General features: G+C 44.6%; 1 protein-coding gene across 1 annotated transcript; it reads right to left on the reverse strand.

Annotated features, from left to right (window-relative positions):
• Window positions 1-8606: 8606 nt before the first annotated feature.
• Window positions 8607-11190, reverse strand: JUND (JunD proto-oncogene, AP-1 transcription factor subunit). Its single transcript, XM_088463962.1, has one exon. The coding sequence runs from the start codon at window positions 10562-10564 to the stop codon at window positions 9665-9667; it is 900 nt and encodes a 299-aa protein (XP_088320088.1). The 5' UTR covers window positions 10565-11190; the 3' UTR covers window positions 8607-9664.
• Window positions 11191-19182: the final 7992 nt, after the last annotated feature.

The following is a 19182-nucleotide window of genomic DNA, read 5'->3' on the forward strand; positions in this document are numbered from 1 at the left end:
GGTGGCCCTGACTGAACCGGCCCACTTTGTGTGCGTGACTGGGTGCAGGGGAAGCTGCGGGCCAGAGGCAGCTCAGGCTCCATAGCAGCCGCACTCCTTGCACCCATGGTAGTTACGCCACATGCATGTTAGCAAACAGTGGGGTCCTTTTCAGGATCAATGGAATGGGGTTATAGGCGAGGACAATGTAAGCAAATAAAGGCTGCAGGTGTACTTCAGGGTCCAGTCTTCAACTCAAGCAACGCCGGGTATCCTAGCTAGTTATATACTATTACCACCTACAAAACTTAAAGTGATAAGGCCATGTAGCAAAGAAATATTTTGTTAGAGTGAGGTTGTAGCAAAGTGCAATATAGTGAGAAGAGGGAGAAAGACATACAGCCCTACTACAGTAAGGGCAAAATTCAATTATCGGCAAAGGAGGAGAGTTGCCGTTGCAACTGCATAAAAATGCCAGCAAAGCAATTTGCCACCCTCGTAGCCCAATCTCACCTCGGACTCGCACATTTTTATTCGCAGTCCTATAGAGCTACAAACAAAAATCCATGAGTCTGGTGGTACCATAAGTGTAGACGCTGAGAGAGGACTCACAGTTATTGGACTCGCAGATAATTTTTTTTATTTTAAATTTAACTAGGCTTAAAATAGCTTGCTGCATGTTATATTAAAAAGCAACCAGTAATTTTATTAGCACTGATCCCTGGTGAGTGCATGGAACAGAGCACAGAATACTTTAACATATTTCCTACATAGAGCTGTATTCAATTTGAACCGAGCCGCGATACTTTTTCTCGTCCCGGACATTTTGCCTACTTTGCCTGTTTTGTAGGCGGAAAAGTATCGCGCTCGTGCCAGCTTTACCCCGTATTCAATTTGAAAGTACGCGAAAACGGGACCCGATGAAACTTGTACAGGCGGAAAGTACTGTCAGATTTGGGGAAATCAGCCTGACACCCCCCAAAAGATGCTGACATGGGGGTTACCTATGATACCCCCCCAATTTGGATTGCTGAAGGTATTTGGTCTTTTTAAACTGGCTTAATAGCTGCTAAACTGCGTTTTTCTATACGTGGTGCTGAATAGTATTCAGGAGTATTTTTTCCTGAAAAGAAGTTATCCCAGAAAATTTGGGGTACTTGAAAATGGGGGTCAGCATATTTAAAAGTTGCTAAAGTTGAAAAAATCGTGAAAAATCCACCTGCCGCAAACCACCTGCAATAAAAAAAAAACACTTGGGAATACTTAGGGAGCCCCCCAGAGTCAAGTTCGCTAGTTTTTAAACTTTGTACCCAACATTTTTTTTTTACCCACTTTTTTCAAAGTCATTTTTTGGGGTGTCCTTAAAGGTAAACTGTGTAAAAAAATAATTTAAAATACACTTGAGTGATTGTCTGAAGGCTGCAGGGGGGTTCCCGCAACGTTGCACCCCAAAACCCCAATTCTGCACTTTTTTCCGTCTGCTATTCATAGGTGAAACTTTTTCGCCTATTACACTGAGGAAAGTCTTTCAAATTGAATACGGGGTAATAGCAAAACAGGTGAAAATGACATCATCAGCGAAAAAGTATCGCGGATCCGGACTTTTCGCCTCAAATTGAATATGGCCCATAGTTCCGAGTGCAGTGAATGTACATTAGTGAAAACTTTTGCATGATGGAATGGCAAACAGTCTCAATGCGGTTTGGATAACAATCCAAACTGCATGCAACTTGAGTCTTTTCAGACAGCTACAGATATTATTTGGTTTTGCCCAATGTGCAGTCTTTTAAACACTTCATCCAGTTTATGGCGGATTGAAAACCGCATAACAAACTTCAGTTTAGTAAATCTCCTCCACCCCAAAATAATAAAAGAAAAAAAAAAAAAATGAAAGAAAAAAAATAAATGAAAAAGGGAGAGGGAGAAAAAGAATGATCACACTTAGAAATGAATGACAAAAAAAGAGAAAAAATACAGAATGAGAGAGCTATAGATGGAAAGAGCGTGGAAAGAAAGAGGAACATAAAAAGAAAAATTTTAAAATGAGAGATATAAAATACAAAATAAAGACATTGATATATGTAATAGGTAGTAATTTTGTGGTCTCGGCGTGATTACCACTAGATTTAAAGTGGCAATTAGTTGTAAACAAAAAACAACTTTGCTTTATAACTGATTGCTGCTTTTAAGCTAGCAGCTATCTCAATGATATCACGCCAAGACTAACTCTTCTATTACGTGAGAATTGGGTCCTGCAAGACGTTCTCCCGGCGAACACACACTGCGCATTTCATTTGCAATCCAATTCCAAACTAGCATTCATTTTACAGAGGAAATTTGCGTTTTTTTATGTGCACCACCTTGAGCATATAAAACATCTTTAGTTTAAAGGTACAAATTTTGGGACATAGTTGTACCGGAGAATCTGCACTCTCCCAATAAATCACATCACAATGCACTTGGAGGGGTTTAAATATCATAAATTGGCTAAAGACAACATAAGTTTTCAGGTGAATTTATAAATGTTTACTCCAACTTTTTACAAATGTGTATAAAACACTGAAAAACTACTATACAGATATTTTTTTGTGGAAAGACTTTAATTTGCAGAAAAACGCTCACTATAATTTTTCCACCATTAATAAAAAAAAAAAAGTAAAAAAATTATCCATTTGACACTGTTTAAAAGCCTCCAGTACTTTCCTTATGGCCATTAACAGTCTTCTATATGGTCCTGCTATCTCAGTTGCCACATTTTTGTGGTCAGGATGGTTTCCCCACTTTTTCATGCACTTCTCCAAGGTCGCATTTTGTAGAAAAGATATGCACCCTCATCACATTTCTAATTGGATCTTGCATTTCTCTGGTGCGTGCATTCATACGATGTGTGCGTGTTTCATGAAACAATCTTGCTTTCGCAAACTCACTCCTAATTGGATCCAGCTTTTAAGGCTGGTACACACTATACGATATAATCGGCGATCATATAGACCAATCATATAGTGGAAGATTTATGAAAGCTCAGAGAGATTTAAAGTGGAGAGAGATAAAATACCAACCAATCAGCTCCTAGATATGCTCAGCTACATCCTTGCCGCTGGTGCGGCAAATCGCTCCACACATGGTGCGAGACGCATGTCTGTGAACGGATACACACACTGCATTTACACCCGTGCCTCCATAGGAATGCATGGTTTGAGCACAGTGCGCGCCATGGCGCATGCAGGCACGGGGAATCGCATGGCACAAGGCATGCGCATGTTTGTGACGCGATCAGCAACAGTGTAACTGGGTGCATTTGTAACTGTCATTTTTTTTTCAAACACAGCCTGTAAAATGACAGTTTGAAGCTGATTGGTTGGTACTTTATCTCTGTCCAAGCCTTGATACATCTCGTCTATAATGTGAACGGTCAAAACCAATCAATTGTTTGATGAATTGGGTGGTTGCATCATGCCCTCTGACATGCTACATATCAGAGGTGAAGATTCCATGGACAACGCAATATTGTTACATGAAGCGCATATATATATATATATATATATATATATATATATATATATAGCATCGTCATACTGCAGATCATGTAACGTGTATTGTTACATCCATAGGCGTAACTAGGTATTTGAAAGCCCCATAGCAAAAGTTTGTAAGGCCCCCTATGTACAACCCAATGTTGAAAAATAACACATTCATCTTTGACAAGGAAGAAGGGCCCCATAGCAGTTGCACCCTTTGCACTTATGGTAGTTACATCACATTGCACCTTCGATCGGGTCTGTACCCAGCTTAAGTGCCAGATTCAATTAGGCGCGAAAAGTCTAATTTTATCGAAAAGCATTCACAGGTGCAAACTTTTCGCACATAAGTGCAAAAACTCCATAGACAGAAACTGGTGAAAAGTTTTCACCATCTCAGTACAGGTGAAAAAATTTGCAAAATCTCTATATTTGGCTAAAAATGTGGGGATTTGGTTCAGAGGCCCTTGGACACGTCCCCACTTGCTGCGATTATTAACATTCCAACCTGCCAGAGACATTTTTAATAAAAATATCCTGGCTATGTAGAGACAACGGTTGCAGTATCCTCTGTCCCCATGAGTTATATCCCTGGCATTTCAGAGGAGTCTTTCACTGAAGTGAAAACTTCCCCAGGGGAAACTGACCCTTCGCATGTGCACAGTGTCAGCTTCCTGGAGTGGCCGGGGGCTGCAGGGAGAGACATCAAATGTCCTCCTTCCTGCACCGGGAGCCCCCATAAGCAAAGAGTAGTTTACGCCATCTGAAGATGGGGTCAGATCATAGTCTCCATTGATAATAATGGGGACTGCAATCTGAGGTGCTAATTAGCACTTTGCCAGTGATTTCTGTGAAAACTCCTGCATTGTGCCATTAGTACATAGGATCGATACATAAAATTATGCAGAAACTGCAGTTTCTGCATAGTTTTATGTAAAAAAATGGCTTGATACATATTCCCCAAAAAATAGGATCTATTACTTTGTTATCAACAGTATTCAGTACTTACAGACAGGTTTTATTCAATACATTTAAACATGGCCTGTTTTCTCCATACTGCCATTGGCTTCACTCTGCTCACTGACTTGTGTTGCAGCATTCATCAGTGTTTATAGCAGTGGTTCTCAAACTCTGTCCTCAGGACTCCACACAGCTCATGTTTTACAGGTCACCCAGCAGGCGCACAGATGTAGTCATTACTCACTGACATTTTATAAGATCCACAGGTGGAGATAATTATCTTACTTGTGATTCCGTGAGGAGACCTGGAAAACATGCACTGTTTGGGGTCCTGAGGACGGAGTTTGAGAACCTGTAGTATATTACACATGATCATTGTTTTTTTATTTCTTTTAAATCTACAGATAATAGGTTTCCATATAACAAGATCTGACATTGTACATGTGGTATAACCTCAAATTTGTATCCTAAAGCCATCCTGACCACAACGTGAATTTCACTTAAAATAAAACTTGGGGATATGCAAATGTGCAGAACAGGTCCTGCGTGATCGCACGCATCCCCTTCTTTGCCTCTGCCTGATTGACAGGCAGAGACATTTAAGTGGTGGTGCGGGGGCGACCAGCTTTCTCGAAATCGGAGGCGTGTCCGTCCAGTTTCCCAGGAGTGGCAGGGCCAGGGGTTGCGCCAACGGACGCAGTTTCCTGGCCTTGCATGCTGGCCAGCCTGAGTAAGTTTTCATCCTTGGTCGGTGCAGAGAACGCAAATGCAGCAGGGAGTGTCACCACCTGCTGCATTTGGATATTAGCAAGGACAGAATTGCAACGCTGCCAACATATAGTTTTGCAATCCCGTCCTAAGCTGAATGACCCCCTAACACTTTTTTTTTTTTTATATATTCCTATTTCACATTATTAAAAAAAAAAAAAAAAAAAAAAAAAAAAGGAGAAACAGATGAATTACAGAGAAACAGACTATCTTCCAAATTTGTCATTCTCACAACAGAGAGCTTATTTAGACTAGCACTTTTCTCAACATTTTCGTAGATCTGTTTTTAAGTTGCATGAGGTACAAATAGTCAGTACAGCTTATTTGCGGTATAATCAAGTGGTCAGACTAAATAGCTGGAAAACATGTATGTGCTATTTCAAGACAATGTAGTTTGTACCACTGTTGCACATGTAAGAAGCAAAGTATCAGGATCAATGACCCTAGTGCCCGCTCTATCATCAAAGGCTCACTCATCCAGTTTCAAATGGAAACCAGCACTATAAAAACCTCTGCTCATCTCACTGAGGACGGGATGCATCAAGAGCAGTTTTTGCGGTCACACCACCAAAAATTAAGTTTTCAGAGGTTTGGCAGCTTACCACATATGTGCCAAGCTCCGGAATGCGATAGATTCTGTGGCTTGGATACTTTGGGCAACCCCATTTTTAGATCGCATTACCCAATTCACACTTTCCCCATAGAGGGATCCAATCAGATCCCTGCCAGCACACCCCAAGGTGCATGCAAACAATCAATTGCATGCGCAAAAGGACTTCTGGGTCCTAAATTCGTAAGTCATTCTATAGCAAAGGACAGCTCTTACCAGGAGAGCTGTCCTTCGTGATTTTTTTTCAAGCATAAAGTGTAATGGAGCGTACACACGGTCAGATTTGTCAGACTTGTCAGATTTGTCAGATGAACGACTGAACGATTAAACGATTTGGACGATTTGACCAAAGATTTGAACGATTGAACGATTTTTGACTGCATTAAAATGAATGGAATCGTCCAAGTCTGACTGCAAACCCATCAGATGTCAGATATCGTTATCTGACAAACGGGAACGCGCATCGTTGATCGTCCATCGTTCAGGCATGTCAGATATGAACGATTTTCCTTCAGATATGAACGACTGAACGATTTTTAAATCGTTATCGTCCATATCTGAAGAAAAAATCTGATCGTGTGTATGCACCATTAGTAACCGTTGTTATGCTTGCATGAGTGGCGGGATGCATCGCATTCAAAATGCCATAGATCATGCATCCCACTCTGAGCCACTACAAATCATGTAACCCAATGGAAAATGCAGTCACACAAATGGCTACCTCTTCACAACTTTAATACAGCTAGTTACATGAAAACATTGCAGCTATGTTTGTCCAGAACTATGGCAACTAAAGGCACAACAATAAATGTTTTCGAAGCAGTTCTTGCTTAACTTGCTGACAGTGATAATTTACATGTGGCTTCACAAGTTCATAAAATGTTGGCGTTTACTGGACTAATATTTGCATATTCAGCAATGCTAAAACAGAGCACAAGCAATGGAGAAGTAGGAGAGGGTCAACATCTAAATACTTATCCCATACTAGCACTCCTCTCATGCCACTACTTGCTTGTGCTTTTATTTGCTGTGATGCGATAGTGAAGCCTTGTGTGCTAGAGAAATGTAATAAGCACACTATTCTACAACCATCTGGTTTGGTTAACAAAGTTTTTTTTTTTTTTTAGAATGTTACTCTTTTGTAGATATCTGTCAAAGTAATAATTCCACTATCCACATGGTGGGGAATAAGCAACCACAATCTACATATGGATCTCTTAACAATTTACAAGTAACCCTCTTAACCAGAAAATAAAAGGCCTTCCGTATGGTTATTAGTAAGGATATGGGGTAGTCACACAGGCTGTGTAGCAATTTTCTCTAACTGGATTGTGATGGTCTCTGGTTTAATTAACCAGTCACAGGTTAACCTACTATGGTTACTTTATATGGAGACTCCTGATGTAGTATTCATCTTAAAAGTAAAGATGCATACACACGTAACAATTTTGTAACCAACGATTATCTGTCAGATTTTCCCTTGGAAAGTGAACGATTTTTTGAAGTGTAATGAACGATTTTTACAACGTTGAACAAAAAATTTTCCTTCCCTTAATGAAAATAGTTATGTTGGACAGTCTGAAATGAACTACAAACGGGAGCGCGCTTGAACGATTTTCGTTCATTGTTATAACGCAGAAACTGGACAATTTTTTGAACGATAACATCATTATAGTTGAATCGTTCAAAAAATCATTACATGTGTACGCACCTTTATGGAGCGTACACACGGTCAGATTTGTCAGATTTGTCAGATGAACGACTGAACGATTAAACGATTTGACCAAAGTTTTGAACGATTTGAACGATTGAACGATTTTTGACTGCATTAAAATGAATGGAATCGTCCAAGTCTGACTGCAAACCCATCAGATGTCAGATATCGTTATCTGACAAACGGGAACGCGCATCGTTGATCGTCCATCGTTCAGGCATGTCAGATATGAACGATTTTCCTTCAGATATGAACGACTGAACGATTTTTAAATCGTTATCGTCCATATCTGAAGAAAAAATCTGATCGTGTGTATGCACCATAAGACACAGACCCTTTGCAACATGTACATGGTTACTGAAAAGGTTATGGTGCCCACTAATACACTACTCCAGTTCTTAATATATAGGGACATATAAATATATACTGCACACAAGCAGGTTTCACTTAATTGATTAAAAAAAATAAAGCTGGGTACACGTAAAGATTTTCTGTCCAATCATCCAACTAGTTGATTGGTTGGAATGAAAATCTGGTAACATATGGGAGTAACTGATTATCAGCAATTTGCTCCTAAATGCCAGAAAACAGATGAAAGTGGTCTTCAGACAAGTTTGTTAAATGTTTGATCTAAACAATTTGTTCAAACAACAGTTTTTGTCCATCTTCCAGCATTTGGAAGCAAATTGCTGATTGTCATTTGCTTTCATACCTTTCCAGATTTTCATTCCAACCAATCTAGTTGGATGGTTGGACAGAAAATCTTTACGTGTGTATGCACCTTAAGTATCCGTAAAGTAGCATCCACCTAATGTAGATTGATCTGAGGAAATTATATTTAGCTTGGGCAGAGCAGGTGAATAGTATCCAAATCCAGTTTCTATTATTCCTTTCTTTAACCCAGACATAATTATAAGTCTCCCTGGTAGATGATCAACAGCAGTAATTACACAGGAACGCGAATCAAAAAACACACACACACCTATTTTGTAAAAATATATAGATATAGATATATATATCTATACACACACACACACACAGCTGGATAATGTAGACTGCCAAAACACATTTAATAACATGAATTTGGAGTACATTAGTTCTCTCTATATGTGTATGTGTGAATATACATGTATCTAATATCATACATTATATAACATTAAACAGATGTATGTGCACACTATACTTTTAAATAACTTCTCACAAAGCACCTCTCCTAATAATTCCACTTCCACAATATCAAACTTCATTAAAAAGAACACTGGCAAAATCTTATCCATAAACAATTGTGGGACAAACACAAGATTATCATTAAGACCATACTTTATTGTACATATAAGCACTAAAGTATTGGATATACTGGAATGTGTAGTAAAAAAACAGCTTAAAAACATTGTTCCCAGTATAACATAAATATAGCAAGTTGAACACTTCAAAAACAAGCTCAGTAAAATATTACATTTACATTAATTTACAACTTACAGTTGACGTATGCAACCATAACAAACTCACACTTTTGCATAACTACTCCAGTACAGGAGTTAGCTGTGATGTCAAAAAACAACTCCAGGGAGAAAGAGGTTAAACATCTACAGGGGAATTGCCCTCTTCATCCTGCTCTAGAGACGTTGTAAACATTTAAGGCAGTATACATGTAAATCAGCACTAATTGCACTTGGCATTAATATTCAACCAAGTTTGTCTTTAACATGTAATTATAAACATCTGCATGTCACCACGTCAGTGGGGTACTGACTGTAAACTTTTACATGCTGAAAAAGGGGAGAGAAGTCCTGTATTGCATGGAGGCACTCTGAACCTACTTTAAAATACCTAAGACTAGGAAAGGCAACATTGCTCACTGTTTAAATCTAAATTAGACAGGTCATCTCAGGTGAAGATGATGATTGTTATCCATGAACAGTAGTGATTGAAGCAGACTAGTCTCCAAACACAGTCCACCATTAGTCTTTGGTCAGGTCTTTGATCCAGATTGCTACACAATGGCATTTTGCCAGGCCCACTATTTGGCAAGTGAGATCCTCTATTTTGGAATGAAGTTTTTCAGTAGGTGCAAGACAAAGGACATAACTGGATAAAAGTTACCCTAACCTAAGCTTAGTAGGCTTGGACTTGTTGAGGCAGAAGTTGACAGCCACTGTTGACATGACTCATGACCTTCTGCTTCAGTTGGGCCACCTGTTCCCTCAAAAGGTTAGCAGTAGATGCCAACTCTGTATTTTGAGTCTTTAGGCTTTTAACTTTTTCCTCCAGTCTGGAAATTCTTTCCAGTTTCCTTTTCCTGCATTTTGAAGCTGCTATTCTGTTTCTTAACCTCTTTCTTTCAGCCTTTATTCTTTCTTGTGTGTCCATATCTATAGGGGACATTGGTGGACTATCCCCAAAGTTAGCCAGTTCCGGTACTATCTGAGGTTCATCCTTGAGGGTCTGAAGTGTAGATGGAGGGGGAGCAGGTTGTTGGGACATGCCCGAAGGTGGAGGTGGATATGGCACAGTATCAGTGCTGTAGTTGACAGTGGTGCCCAATGTCCCACTAGGGTAGCTGCTGAGATTGGCATAGACAGGGACATCAGAAGGTGGTGGTGCCTGGAGGCTGCTCCCAGCAGGCACAGAACTTAAATCCACACCACTGGGTGGTACTCCAAGTTGATTCTGCTTGTGAAGGTCCTCTAGTGCTTTCACAAATCCTTCTGCAAACTCCTGCTCTTCGCTGGCCACCTTTGGGTATATGAACTGGCTGGCGGTAGGTGTAGTGGTGACCAGGCCATTGGACTGGATGATGAGTCTCTCCAGCTCTGGAGAAGCTAGCTTTAGCAGCCCAAGGTCGGGAGAGGTCAGAATGCCATCCCCGTCACGCAGGGGCTTCAGGTTGGCCACCACCTGGTCATTAAGGTTGAGGTTCAGGTTTTTCTTCATCATGTTGCAAACGGTGGAAGTGTAGAAGCTGGGAGCCTGAGGCACATTCAACACATCATCATGGTAGAAGGGTATTTCCATTATACCGTAATGCAGTCGTGGGGGAAAACGGGCGGTGATCCACGACCTAGACCCCCATCTGCCCACTACTGTGTAGTGCGCACACAGATCCAAGTTCCACTGTGTCCTGAGTAAGACAAATAACAGCGATCTGCTGCGTCCTGCCCGGAGGCGTGCCTACAATAAAAGTTGTATGAGGAAGATGCCTTTGTTCTTTTACATGTCAGGTTCCCTTTAAGACACAGGCAGCCTTTGTTTGTAGTGCCGGCTGCTGGTCAGTCACACTCCGGAGGCTGCCGGTACCATGTAGCGCAGATCTGGCAGGATCACCGAGCAACTTTTTTCCCGTTAGTGCTGCGTCTTCCTCGGACTTTCAGTGCAGGCTGGCATTGGCGCCTCTATCCGCGCTGCGCTGTCACACTGCACAGCAGCTGTATGCACCAAAGTCCATTGGGAGTGAGGTGGAGACAGTGGCTGCTGCCTCTACGTACGTAGCCTTTGTCCCCCTGTAGCGCTGTGTCAGGCAGCCAGTAACGAGGTCGCTACTTCCTGATGCACTGCGAGCAGCTCAGCACAATCTACAATCCGGGGATTCAAGAGACGTTGAGCGATGCTGCCGCCCGTGCTTACTTATATAAGGTTCCCTTCGACATTATGTCACCAAGCCGTTCTGTAATTGGCCACAGATGACGTGAGACGTTTCTTGCTTGCATAGTGGGCGGGGACTAGCGAGCTGCGATACAGGCTGGGTCGATGTAATTGGTTTACTAAGTAGCGGCTGTAAGGAGACGCTCTCGTCCAATAGGAAAGCACAGCAAGTCACGTGATCTGACCTCCTTTATTAAAGAGCTCCCTACCCTCAGCTGAGCCTGAGAGACGTCAAAGGATATTTTTAGACACGTGGACAGGGAGTGGCTCAGGCTCAGGCTGCTGTGCTGTATAGTAAGAGAGCTGAGAGACAACTGTGGAGTGTGCACTGGCTGCGTTGTATAGCCGCTGTAGCGTCATATATAGCTGAGCATCCAAACATCTCCTTTAAAGGAAAATGCTGTCCATAGAATATGCTCTTTCAAACATTGTAATGATTATGTACTGTAGCTGGTATACAATTAAGGACCTTATTCAATTAGGGTGAAAAAGTTTCAATTGTGGCGACTTTTCGCTGCTGCAGAAACGCAATGCAATGTACCCAGCGAAAAAGTTTCACTTATGAATAGCTGTAGAAAAAAAGTGCAGAATTGCGGTTTTGGGGTGCACAGGTGGGGAAACCACCCTGTACCCTTAGGACAGGTCCCCAAAGGTAAACTGTGTAAAAAAAAATCCCCAAAAATTGACTTTGAAAAAGGGGGCGAAAAAGTACAAAGTTGGGGTGCAAACTTAAAAACTAGTGAAATAGACTTTGGGGGGGTCTGCAAGTATGGGGGAGGTTTTTTTAATTGCAGGAGCTTGCTGATGGTGCGTTTTTCACGTTTATTAAAACCTCACTTTTGCGATTTTTTTTTTACCATGCTGGCACCCATTTTCATGTACCCCAAATTTGCTTGGACTTATTATTTTCACCAAAAAAACCTGCTAAATGCTATTCGTCACCACTTGTGCAAAGACGCAAATTAGCAGCTATTGAGAGCATTTAAGTACCCCAAATACCTTCAGCAGGTCTGTTTGGGGGTATCTATATTGATCCCCAATGTTAGTGCATCTTCTCAACTAGAATTGACCTGTAGGTAAAGAGGTTTCATGTAATTTACACTCCTTTGAAGACCAGTGACTTGTGTTTCCTGAAGATGTTATATGAGAGGACAGCCAATTGCATAAGGGGGAGAGGCCGACTATCCGATGCCCTTGGTCCCCAGCGACTCCCCAATTAACTGAGGGCCTGATTCAGCAAGGAACACACAGGACAGAACGCACACACGCACTTGGCCGATGTTTTCACACTGCGCATGCGTATGCATCGCAATGCGCGTGTGCGTACTAGCCAGTGTGATCGGGTTAGGGTACGCAGACCCTTCCGAAAGTGATTGACAGGAAGTGCCGTTTGTGGGTGGTGATGGGGGTTGTCAGGCGAACGCAGGCGTGCCTGTGCGTTTGGATGCAGTTATAGGGGCGTGCGTAATTAAGGCAGTGCGGCAGCATACGCAGCCATACCGTAAGCTCTGCACAGGAAGCTGCCAAAATCCTGCAGCAGTTCAGGTCAACCACTAATATGCTAATGGGTCCGTTGGTTCTCGATGTTACCGATGTTTACGCTATCTTGCGTACTGATCAGACTTTGAGTAAAGGGAGATGGGTGGCTTAATTTGCCGCTGGCTGTCTGCATCTTGTGCTGCCGTCTCTGTGCGTATGCATTGATTAGCATATTGTTGCAGCGGATGGGTGCGTGCATTCTCTCCTGTGTGTTCCTTGCTGAATCAGGCCCTGAGTTCACACCATCACTGGGCAAAATCGGTCACAGCTTTATTTTGCGCAAAACACCATTACACAACACAATAAATCGCAGGGCAAGGAAAGAACTGGCGAGCAAGGCTCTCACCACAAATTGCTAACCATAACCGCACCAAAATGGGTGAGGGTGCGTCCGGCCCAACCGAGTGGGCATACCACGTCCCGCCCCCTCCAGCAACCTATGGGTGGAGGCATGCCCCGCCCAATCGTGTAGGCATGCAGCATCCTGCCTCCACACCGAGTGGGTTCAGCCCAACCTAGCAGGCACGCAACAACAGCTCTTCCCTTACCACCTGGGAACTACGTACCAATGCGCACATCACCTTCAACTGGCACGCAGCCCATGCGGACCAACAATCCCAAGTTGGAGCCAGGCATGCGGCCTGGTGAATATGCCTGGCTGCCTGCCATCCCCTTAAGCAACATTCCCATGGCATGCCTTGCTCACCACTTTCCCCCATGCCACAAGAGGTCTCCAGCCTGCTGGGGACCGACGCCCCACCCTGCGACCTGACCTGAACACACTGACTCACTCCAACGCCTCTTGTACTGCATTGTTAAACAAGTCTAACCCAACATGCGACTGGTGCACCCCATCGCTCCTATATAATCCCCGGCATGTTGACGTAATATCCACGTGCCTAATGATGCTCCCCCTGAGGTGGGAACCAGCTTCCTCATGGCCACATTCACTTTTTTTCTGGCTCTGTCGATTCCATCTCCCGCCCTGGCCCCTCGACATGCCAACCTTGGGATTATTCTAGACCAAACAATGAGCACCTGGCCCCACCACCCTCTCAACTATTCCAAATCCTCCCTCATCTGCATTATTATTTCCACCGACTTTACCTTACCCAAGTCATTGCCCCCAAATCCAAAACTACCAGGTCTGGAGTCTGGTCTGCTGTCGCCTCCGCACTGAGTGCAGTTGAGTCCATCGCATGCCCCTGACTCCAAACCAACGCACTGCACAATTTACCTGTTGCAAACCCAGATGACACCCATAAGGCCTGGCGGTGGCCCATGCACTTGCCAAGTGGATGAAAGAGTAATCCATACTTGCTTGACACCCGTGCTGTCTGGGGGGAGGGGGATGGATTATTAGCGCAATTGATTACTCGCTGCCCAGGTCCCTGGGGACCACGGGTCTGACATACCTCTTGTAACAGTTTGACTTCTACCCACCCAGCCTTTTAATGTCCACCACTGCTCCCCTCTCCTCGGCTGCCGAAGTAGCGGCGCCTATTCTGAAAAAATATGTGCCAAATTTATTCGTGTTCCAGCCCAGCACTGCAACGCACCTTTTAAAAACCGCCGTAAACTGATATTTTGTTAATGCAGCCTTATTCTCTTGTATAAGAAAGTTACTGCCCCCTAGTGGCCTGCATTTCGCGTAACTCTGCACTGCTACCACTGGACTTACCAATGGATCCACTCGCTTTTTAGCTGGATCCGCCTGCCTTAATCCACCTGGTCGGTTTTGTACCTGTGTATCCTACTGAGAACCGAGTCCCCGGACTGCACCTCGTTCCTGAAGCACAAGCCACTGCCTGCACTCTTGCTTGACTCAGCTACAAGCTCCCCAATCCTGAAAGCCCCGCCAAATGCCATGATAAACGCGGTTCTAAAGAGCACCGCCTCCCGCTTGTTTTTACACACCTGTTTTACCACTCTCACCAGCTCCCTCAGCCTGCCAATGGTGACAGACTCTTCCGCTCTGGCCCATCCCCTCAATATTGTGCATACAAGAAAAGCTTTAGTGTGGTCATTACCCTGCACCCTTGAGAAAAATGAGATACCTACCAGAATGGAATTCACTGAGGCCCTCGAAACCCCTTCTTTCCTCAGCTTACTCAAAAATGACAAGAGCTGTTGCATTGTATCCTTTTGTCCTCCTGCCGCTTTTGCCTGGAAACGCATCCATCTTTTCCAAGCTGCCCCATAGGCCGTCCAAGTCCTAGGCGCCAGGGATTTCACCACCATATCCCTTAGATCGGCTCCACTATCTGCCAAAGATGAGACGGGCAAGTCAGGCCTGTGATCTCTGCTAGCGGTGCTGCCACCCTAAATGCTCCCCATTTTTGGAGAGTGCGTGAGCTATGACGTTCTACACCCCCGGGACATGCTTGGTCCTAAATGTGACTTTGTGCTGGAAGCAAGTTGCAACTAGCTCCCTGATCAACCTGATCACTGGCGGGGATGAAGCACTCTGACTATTTATGGCCTGCACTACTCCCAAGTTATCGTACCAGAATTGTATGTGCCTGTTTGCCAGCTTCTGCCACCAAATGCCTACGGCCAGGGCCGGCCAGACGATTACGCCTGGTACGCGGCCGAGTAGAACGCCACACTGTGGAGGGTGCAGGCAGCCGTAGCCCGACAGCGACAGTGATGGGACAGTGCCTGGGGATGCGATGGGCTGTGCTGCCGTCAGCTTGTGCACATGACTGCACAATGCAGCATTGCTCTGTAAGTACAGTAGGTGTGTAGGCGGAGCTAGAGCTCCGCGGCCATCGGTATAGGGGGGGTGGAAGGAAATTAGTTGCCGTGTGAAGAAGTGACTGCCAGGTTGACCCAGAGGGGGGGGGGGGAGTCAACAGGCCAGCTGCACAAAGCCTGCAAGGTGGTGCTAGGTAAGAGCACTGGGGGTTGAAGGTGGGGGGGATATGTGTGTGTGTGTGTGTGTGTCAACGGGTGACTGGTGTGTGAGATAATGGCTGATTGGTGTGTGTGACAGTTGGTGACTGCTGTGTGTGTGTCTGTATGTGTGTGTGACAAGTTTGGCACACTATGCTATACACATGCATAGTAGACATATCTATCCAATTTTTCATTTATATTGGATGCAGAATTGTTTTCATTGCTCAGATCAAAGTCTGGTCACAGTAAGGGAGTGACATGCTGAAATTTGTTGCCCTGTTTCAGTCTGGCTTATTATCACCTGAACTTACTCCCAAATGCTGGCCATGTCCCCTCCCCGTACACACTTTAGTAGAATTGGGGTGGGGCAGTAGCATGCATTTGCTCCAAGCAGCACAGTTCCATTCTACACCACTGGCAGCACCGCGTCGTTCCCTGGCTTGCAAGGGGCGGCCCATTTGGTTGGAAGGAGACGTGACAACACAACGGCACATTGCAGTGGGGGCAGGATTGTTGCCGCGGTGGGGGAGACTGGGAGCCGTAGTGTGCTTAGTTCCTCAGTAAAAAGAAAAAAAAAGCAGGTAGCTGCGTAGAGCAGGCTGTGAAAAAATGCTATGCACATGTGTGCCACATCTATTCACTAGAGAGGGGGACTGTGGGCATGCATCCAGCGTGACAAAAATGGGGTGTGGTTCGTGGGTACGGCTTTACCCATGAAACCACGTCCCCTTCATTTTTTCGGGTGCGTGCCAAAGATACACCCAGGGGCGCTAAATAATATATTCGCTATCCGGCTAGAGCCGGCCCTGGCTACGGCTACCACTATTGGGAACAGCTCCAATGCTGCCAAGTTCTTTGTCGGGCTCTTGACTCTTCACCTCTCTGGCCACATCTCCGCACACCATTCGCCTTGCAAATAAGCGCTGAAGCCTGCCTTCCCGGCAACGTACGTGTAAAGATGAAGATCGTGGTTCGGCAAAGGACTGATGGGCAACAGCGGCACCCCGCAGATCTTCCATCAACTCTCTGCCTATCCTGACAAAATGGTGCTTCTTTTTTACCCCCGCCATGGCCCTTTCCAAACACCTTTTTGAAAATCCACCCCATGGGAATGAGTCTGCAAGCAAAGTTCAGTGAGCCCAGCAGTGATTGCAACTGCACTAGGGTGACTTTCTTAGCCCCTGCGCACATCCTGACCTCTCTACCTAGCTTTTCAACCTTATCAGCAGGCAACCTGAGCGAGTCAATCTCTATGCCCAGGTAAGCAATAACCCGTGCAGGGCCCTCGGTTTTATCCCTTGCTATGGGGACGCCGAAATCGCCTAACATGGCCTCTAGTTCGCGCAACAGCTGGCCACACGGGTCAGACTGAGCTGGCCCTACTAGCAGAAAATCATCCAAATAATGGGCCGCTTGGGATACCTGGCCAGCCACCCCAGGATCCCACCAGCTTCACTGGGCTAGTTGCTTTTGCCAGGGACAAGCACTCTGGAAACTTTCCGTGCTTGGTTTCCCATCTTTTTAAAACAATCTTTTGCAGGGTGATTTCCACCGCAGACTGTGCACGCGTGCTTGAACTTACATACTGATCACGTGTATTGCGAATCATTAAATGTGAAGCATCTAAACTTGTCCTGTTTCTGTGTACTAGGCCTCTCTGCACCCCACTTAGCTGCTGCGCTGCCCATAGCAGCCAATCAGATTCTAGCTATTATTTTATAGAAGGTTCTAGTTAGATGTTAAGTAGAATCTAGTTGCTATGGGCAACATCTCCACTTCTAAAAACTCTCACTTTAGTAAATATACCCCATAATGTTACATATATTCTCTTTCTTCACTCACACACTCCTTTTGCTTGGGCAACATATTCATGTGACTGGATCATACAGCCCACCAAGAACCTCTGCAATCTGGCTGGACCAATATGCAATAGGTAGCACTGGAATCGATATGATTACCGCCGGACCCCTGCCGGCGGTTCAAATCCCAATAAGGATGAAAATCCCGATCGTCCCCACGTAAGTATTCATTAACCTATTCTACCCCCTAACCCTAACTCTCCGTTCGGGGTGCCTAACCCTAACCTTCCCCCCCAGTGCCTAACCCTAATCCTCCTCTAAGTGACTAAACCTAACACCCCCTTCCCCGCCGCCTAAACCTAAGTCCCCCCGGGGGTGCCTAACCCTAAGTCCCCTCTGGGGGTGCCTAACCCTAACCCTCCCTCCCCCTTGCCTAACCCTAAATCCCCCTCGGGAGCCCCTAACCCTCCCCCCCTGCGCTGTCCACGCTCGGCGCCCGGCATCACTTCGATCGGGATGCCGAGCGCCGGTCTCCCAGCATTGGTAAAACGACAGGCGTCTAGATTTAGACGCCTGTCATTTAACCCTCGCTGGGATTAAGCAGTCGGGAAACCAGCTGTCGGGATTAGGTCCGCCGCCTTTCCGACTGCATACCGTAGCACTTGTCCTTGTGTATCTATCAGTGTCTATTTTCTTACAGTTTGTAAGCTTGTGACCAGGGCCTTCTTACCTCTTTGGATCTGATTCAGAGATAGATACAAATGCCATTGCAGCTGCGATTTCACGGATTGCAATTGCAAAAATATGCAAATGACTCATTCGCCGTCTAGTGCTTAGAGATGCCCACTGAAAGCATCTAACATCCGCTGCCTACACACAAAACTGGAAACATTAACGCAAATCAGCCTTCTCAGTAAGTCTAACTGGTCACAGGCACAGTGGGTCTCCAGACACGGAGAGTGCTCTCCTGCTGTGAGCAAAAAAGCAGTGGCTTATTTATGGATGCCCAGAAAACAGTGTTTAAATGGTCCAACATGCCTGCATTTCTCTAATCATCTCCCATTACCTCCCCTCAACGCTGACTACCTGTCACTCACTTTGGGAGTGAATCCTCTGTGCAAGCACAATTGCAATTCTATAGCTGCTCGTGCGCAGTGCGGCTTACACACCAATGCACAATGGCTAACAATCGCTCAATCTGCTTAAATATCTGCATTGCGTTCATCTCTGAATCAGGGCGTTTGTTTGTCTGTTATTATGCAGTCTTGTTTTAATACTGTTTTGTTCCCAATTGTAAAGCGCAACAGACTATGCTAGTGCTATAACTGTAAATGTTAATAAATATTCTCCCTGTTTTACCATCAGGGGTGCAGCAGGTGTTCCAAGTACTGAATGCACTGTGGGGCACTAGCTGAATGTAAATAAACCTTTAGACATACTTCACCCGTGCTTTTTTTCCTTCTTGTTCTTTCACCTCATTCCAGCTCCCTTAAGTAATGTGGCTCTGCTACATCCCATCCTGGATGCTTCTGTAAATCAGAAGAAAGTGAAAGAAGAACAAGAAGAAAAAACAGCTTCTATGTGGATGTTGCCATTCAGGGCACCAGGGGAGAGAGGTGAGGGAGGGATATCCATGCTTGACAACATGTGACTTAATTAGTAACTCAGTCAATTTGATTTAACCACCTGTACTCAACCATGGATATCTCTTTTATGGTGCATACATACGATCACATCTGTCAGACGAACGACGAA

Source organism: Taudactylus pleione, unplaced genomic scaffold (assembly GCF_031769625.1).
Source record: "Taudactylus pleione unplaced genomic scaffold, aTauple2 ptg001531l, whole genome shotgun sequence".
NCBI classification, from domain to species: Eukaryota; Metazoa; Chordata; class Amphibia; order Anura; family Myobatrachidae; genus Taudactylus; species Taudactylus pleione.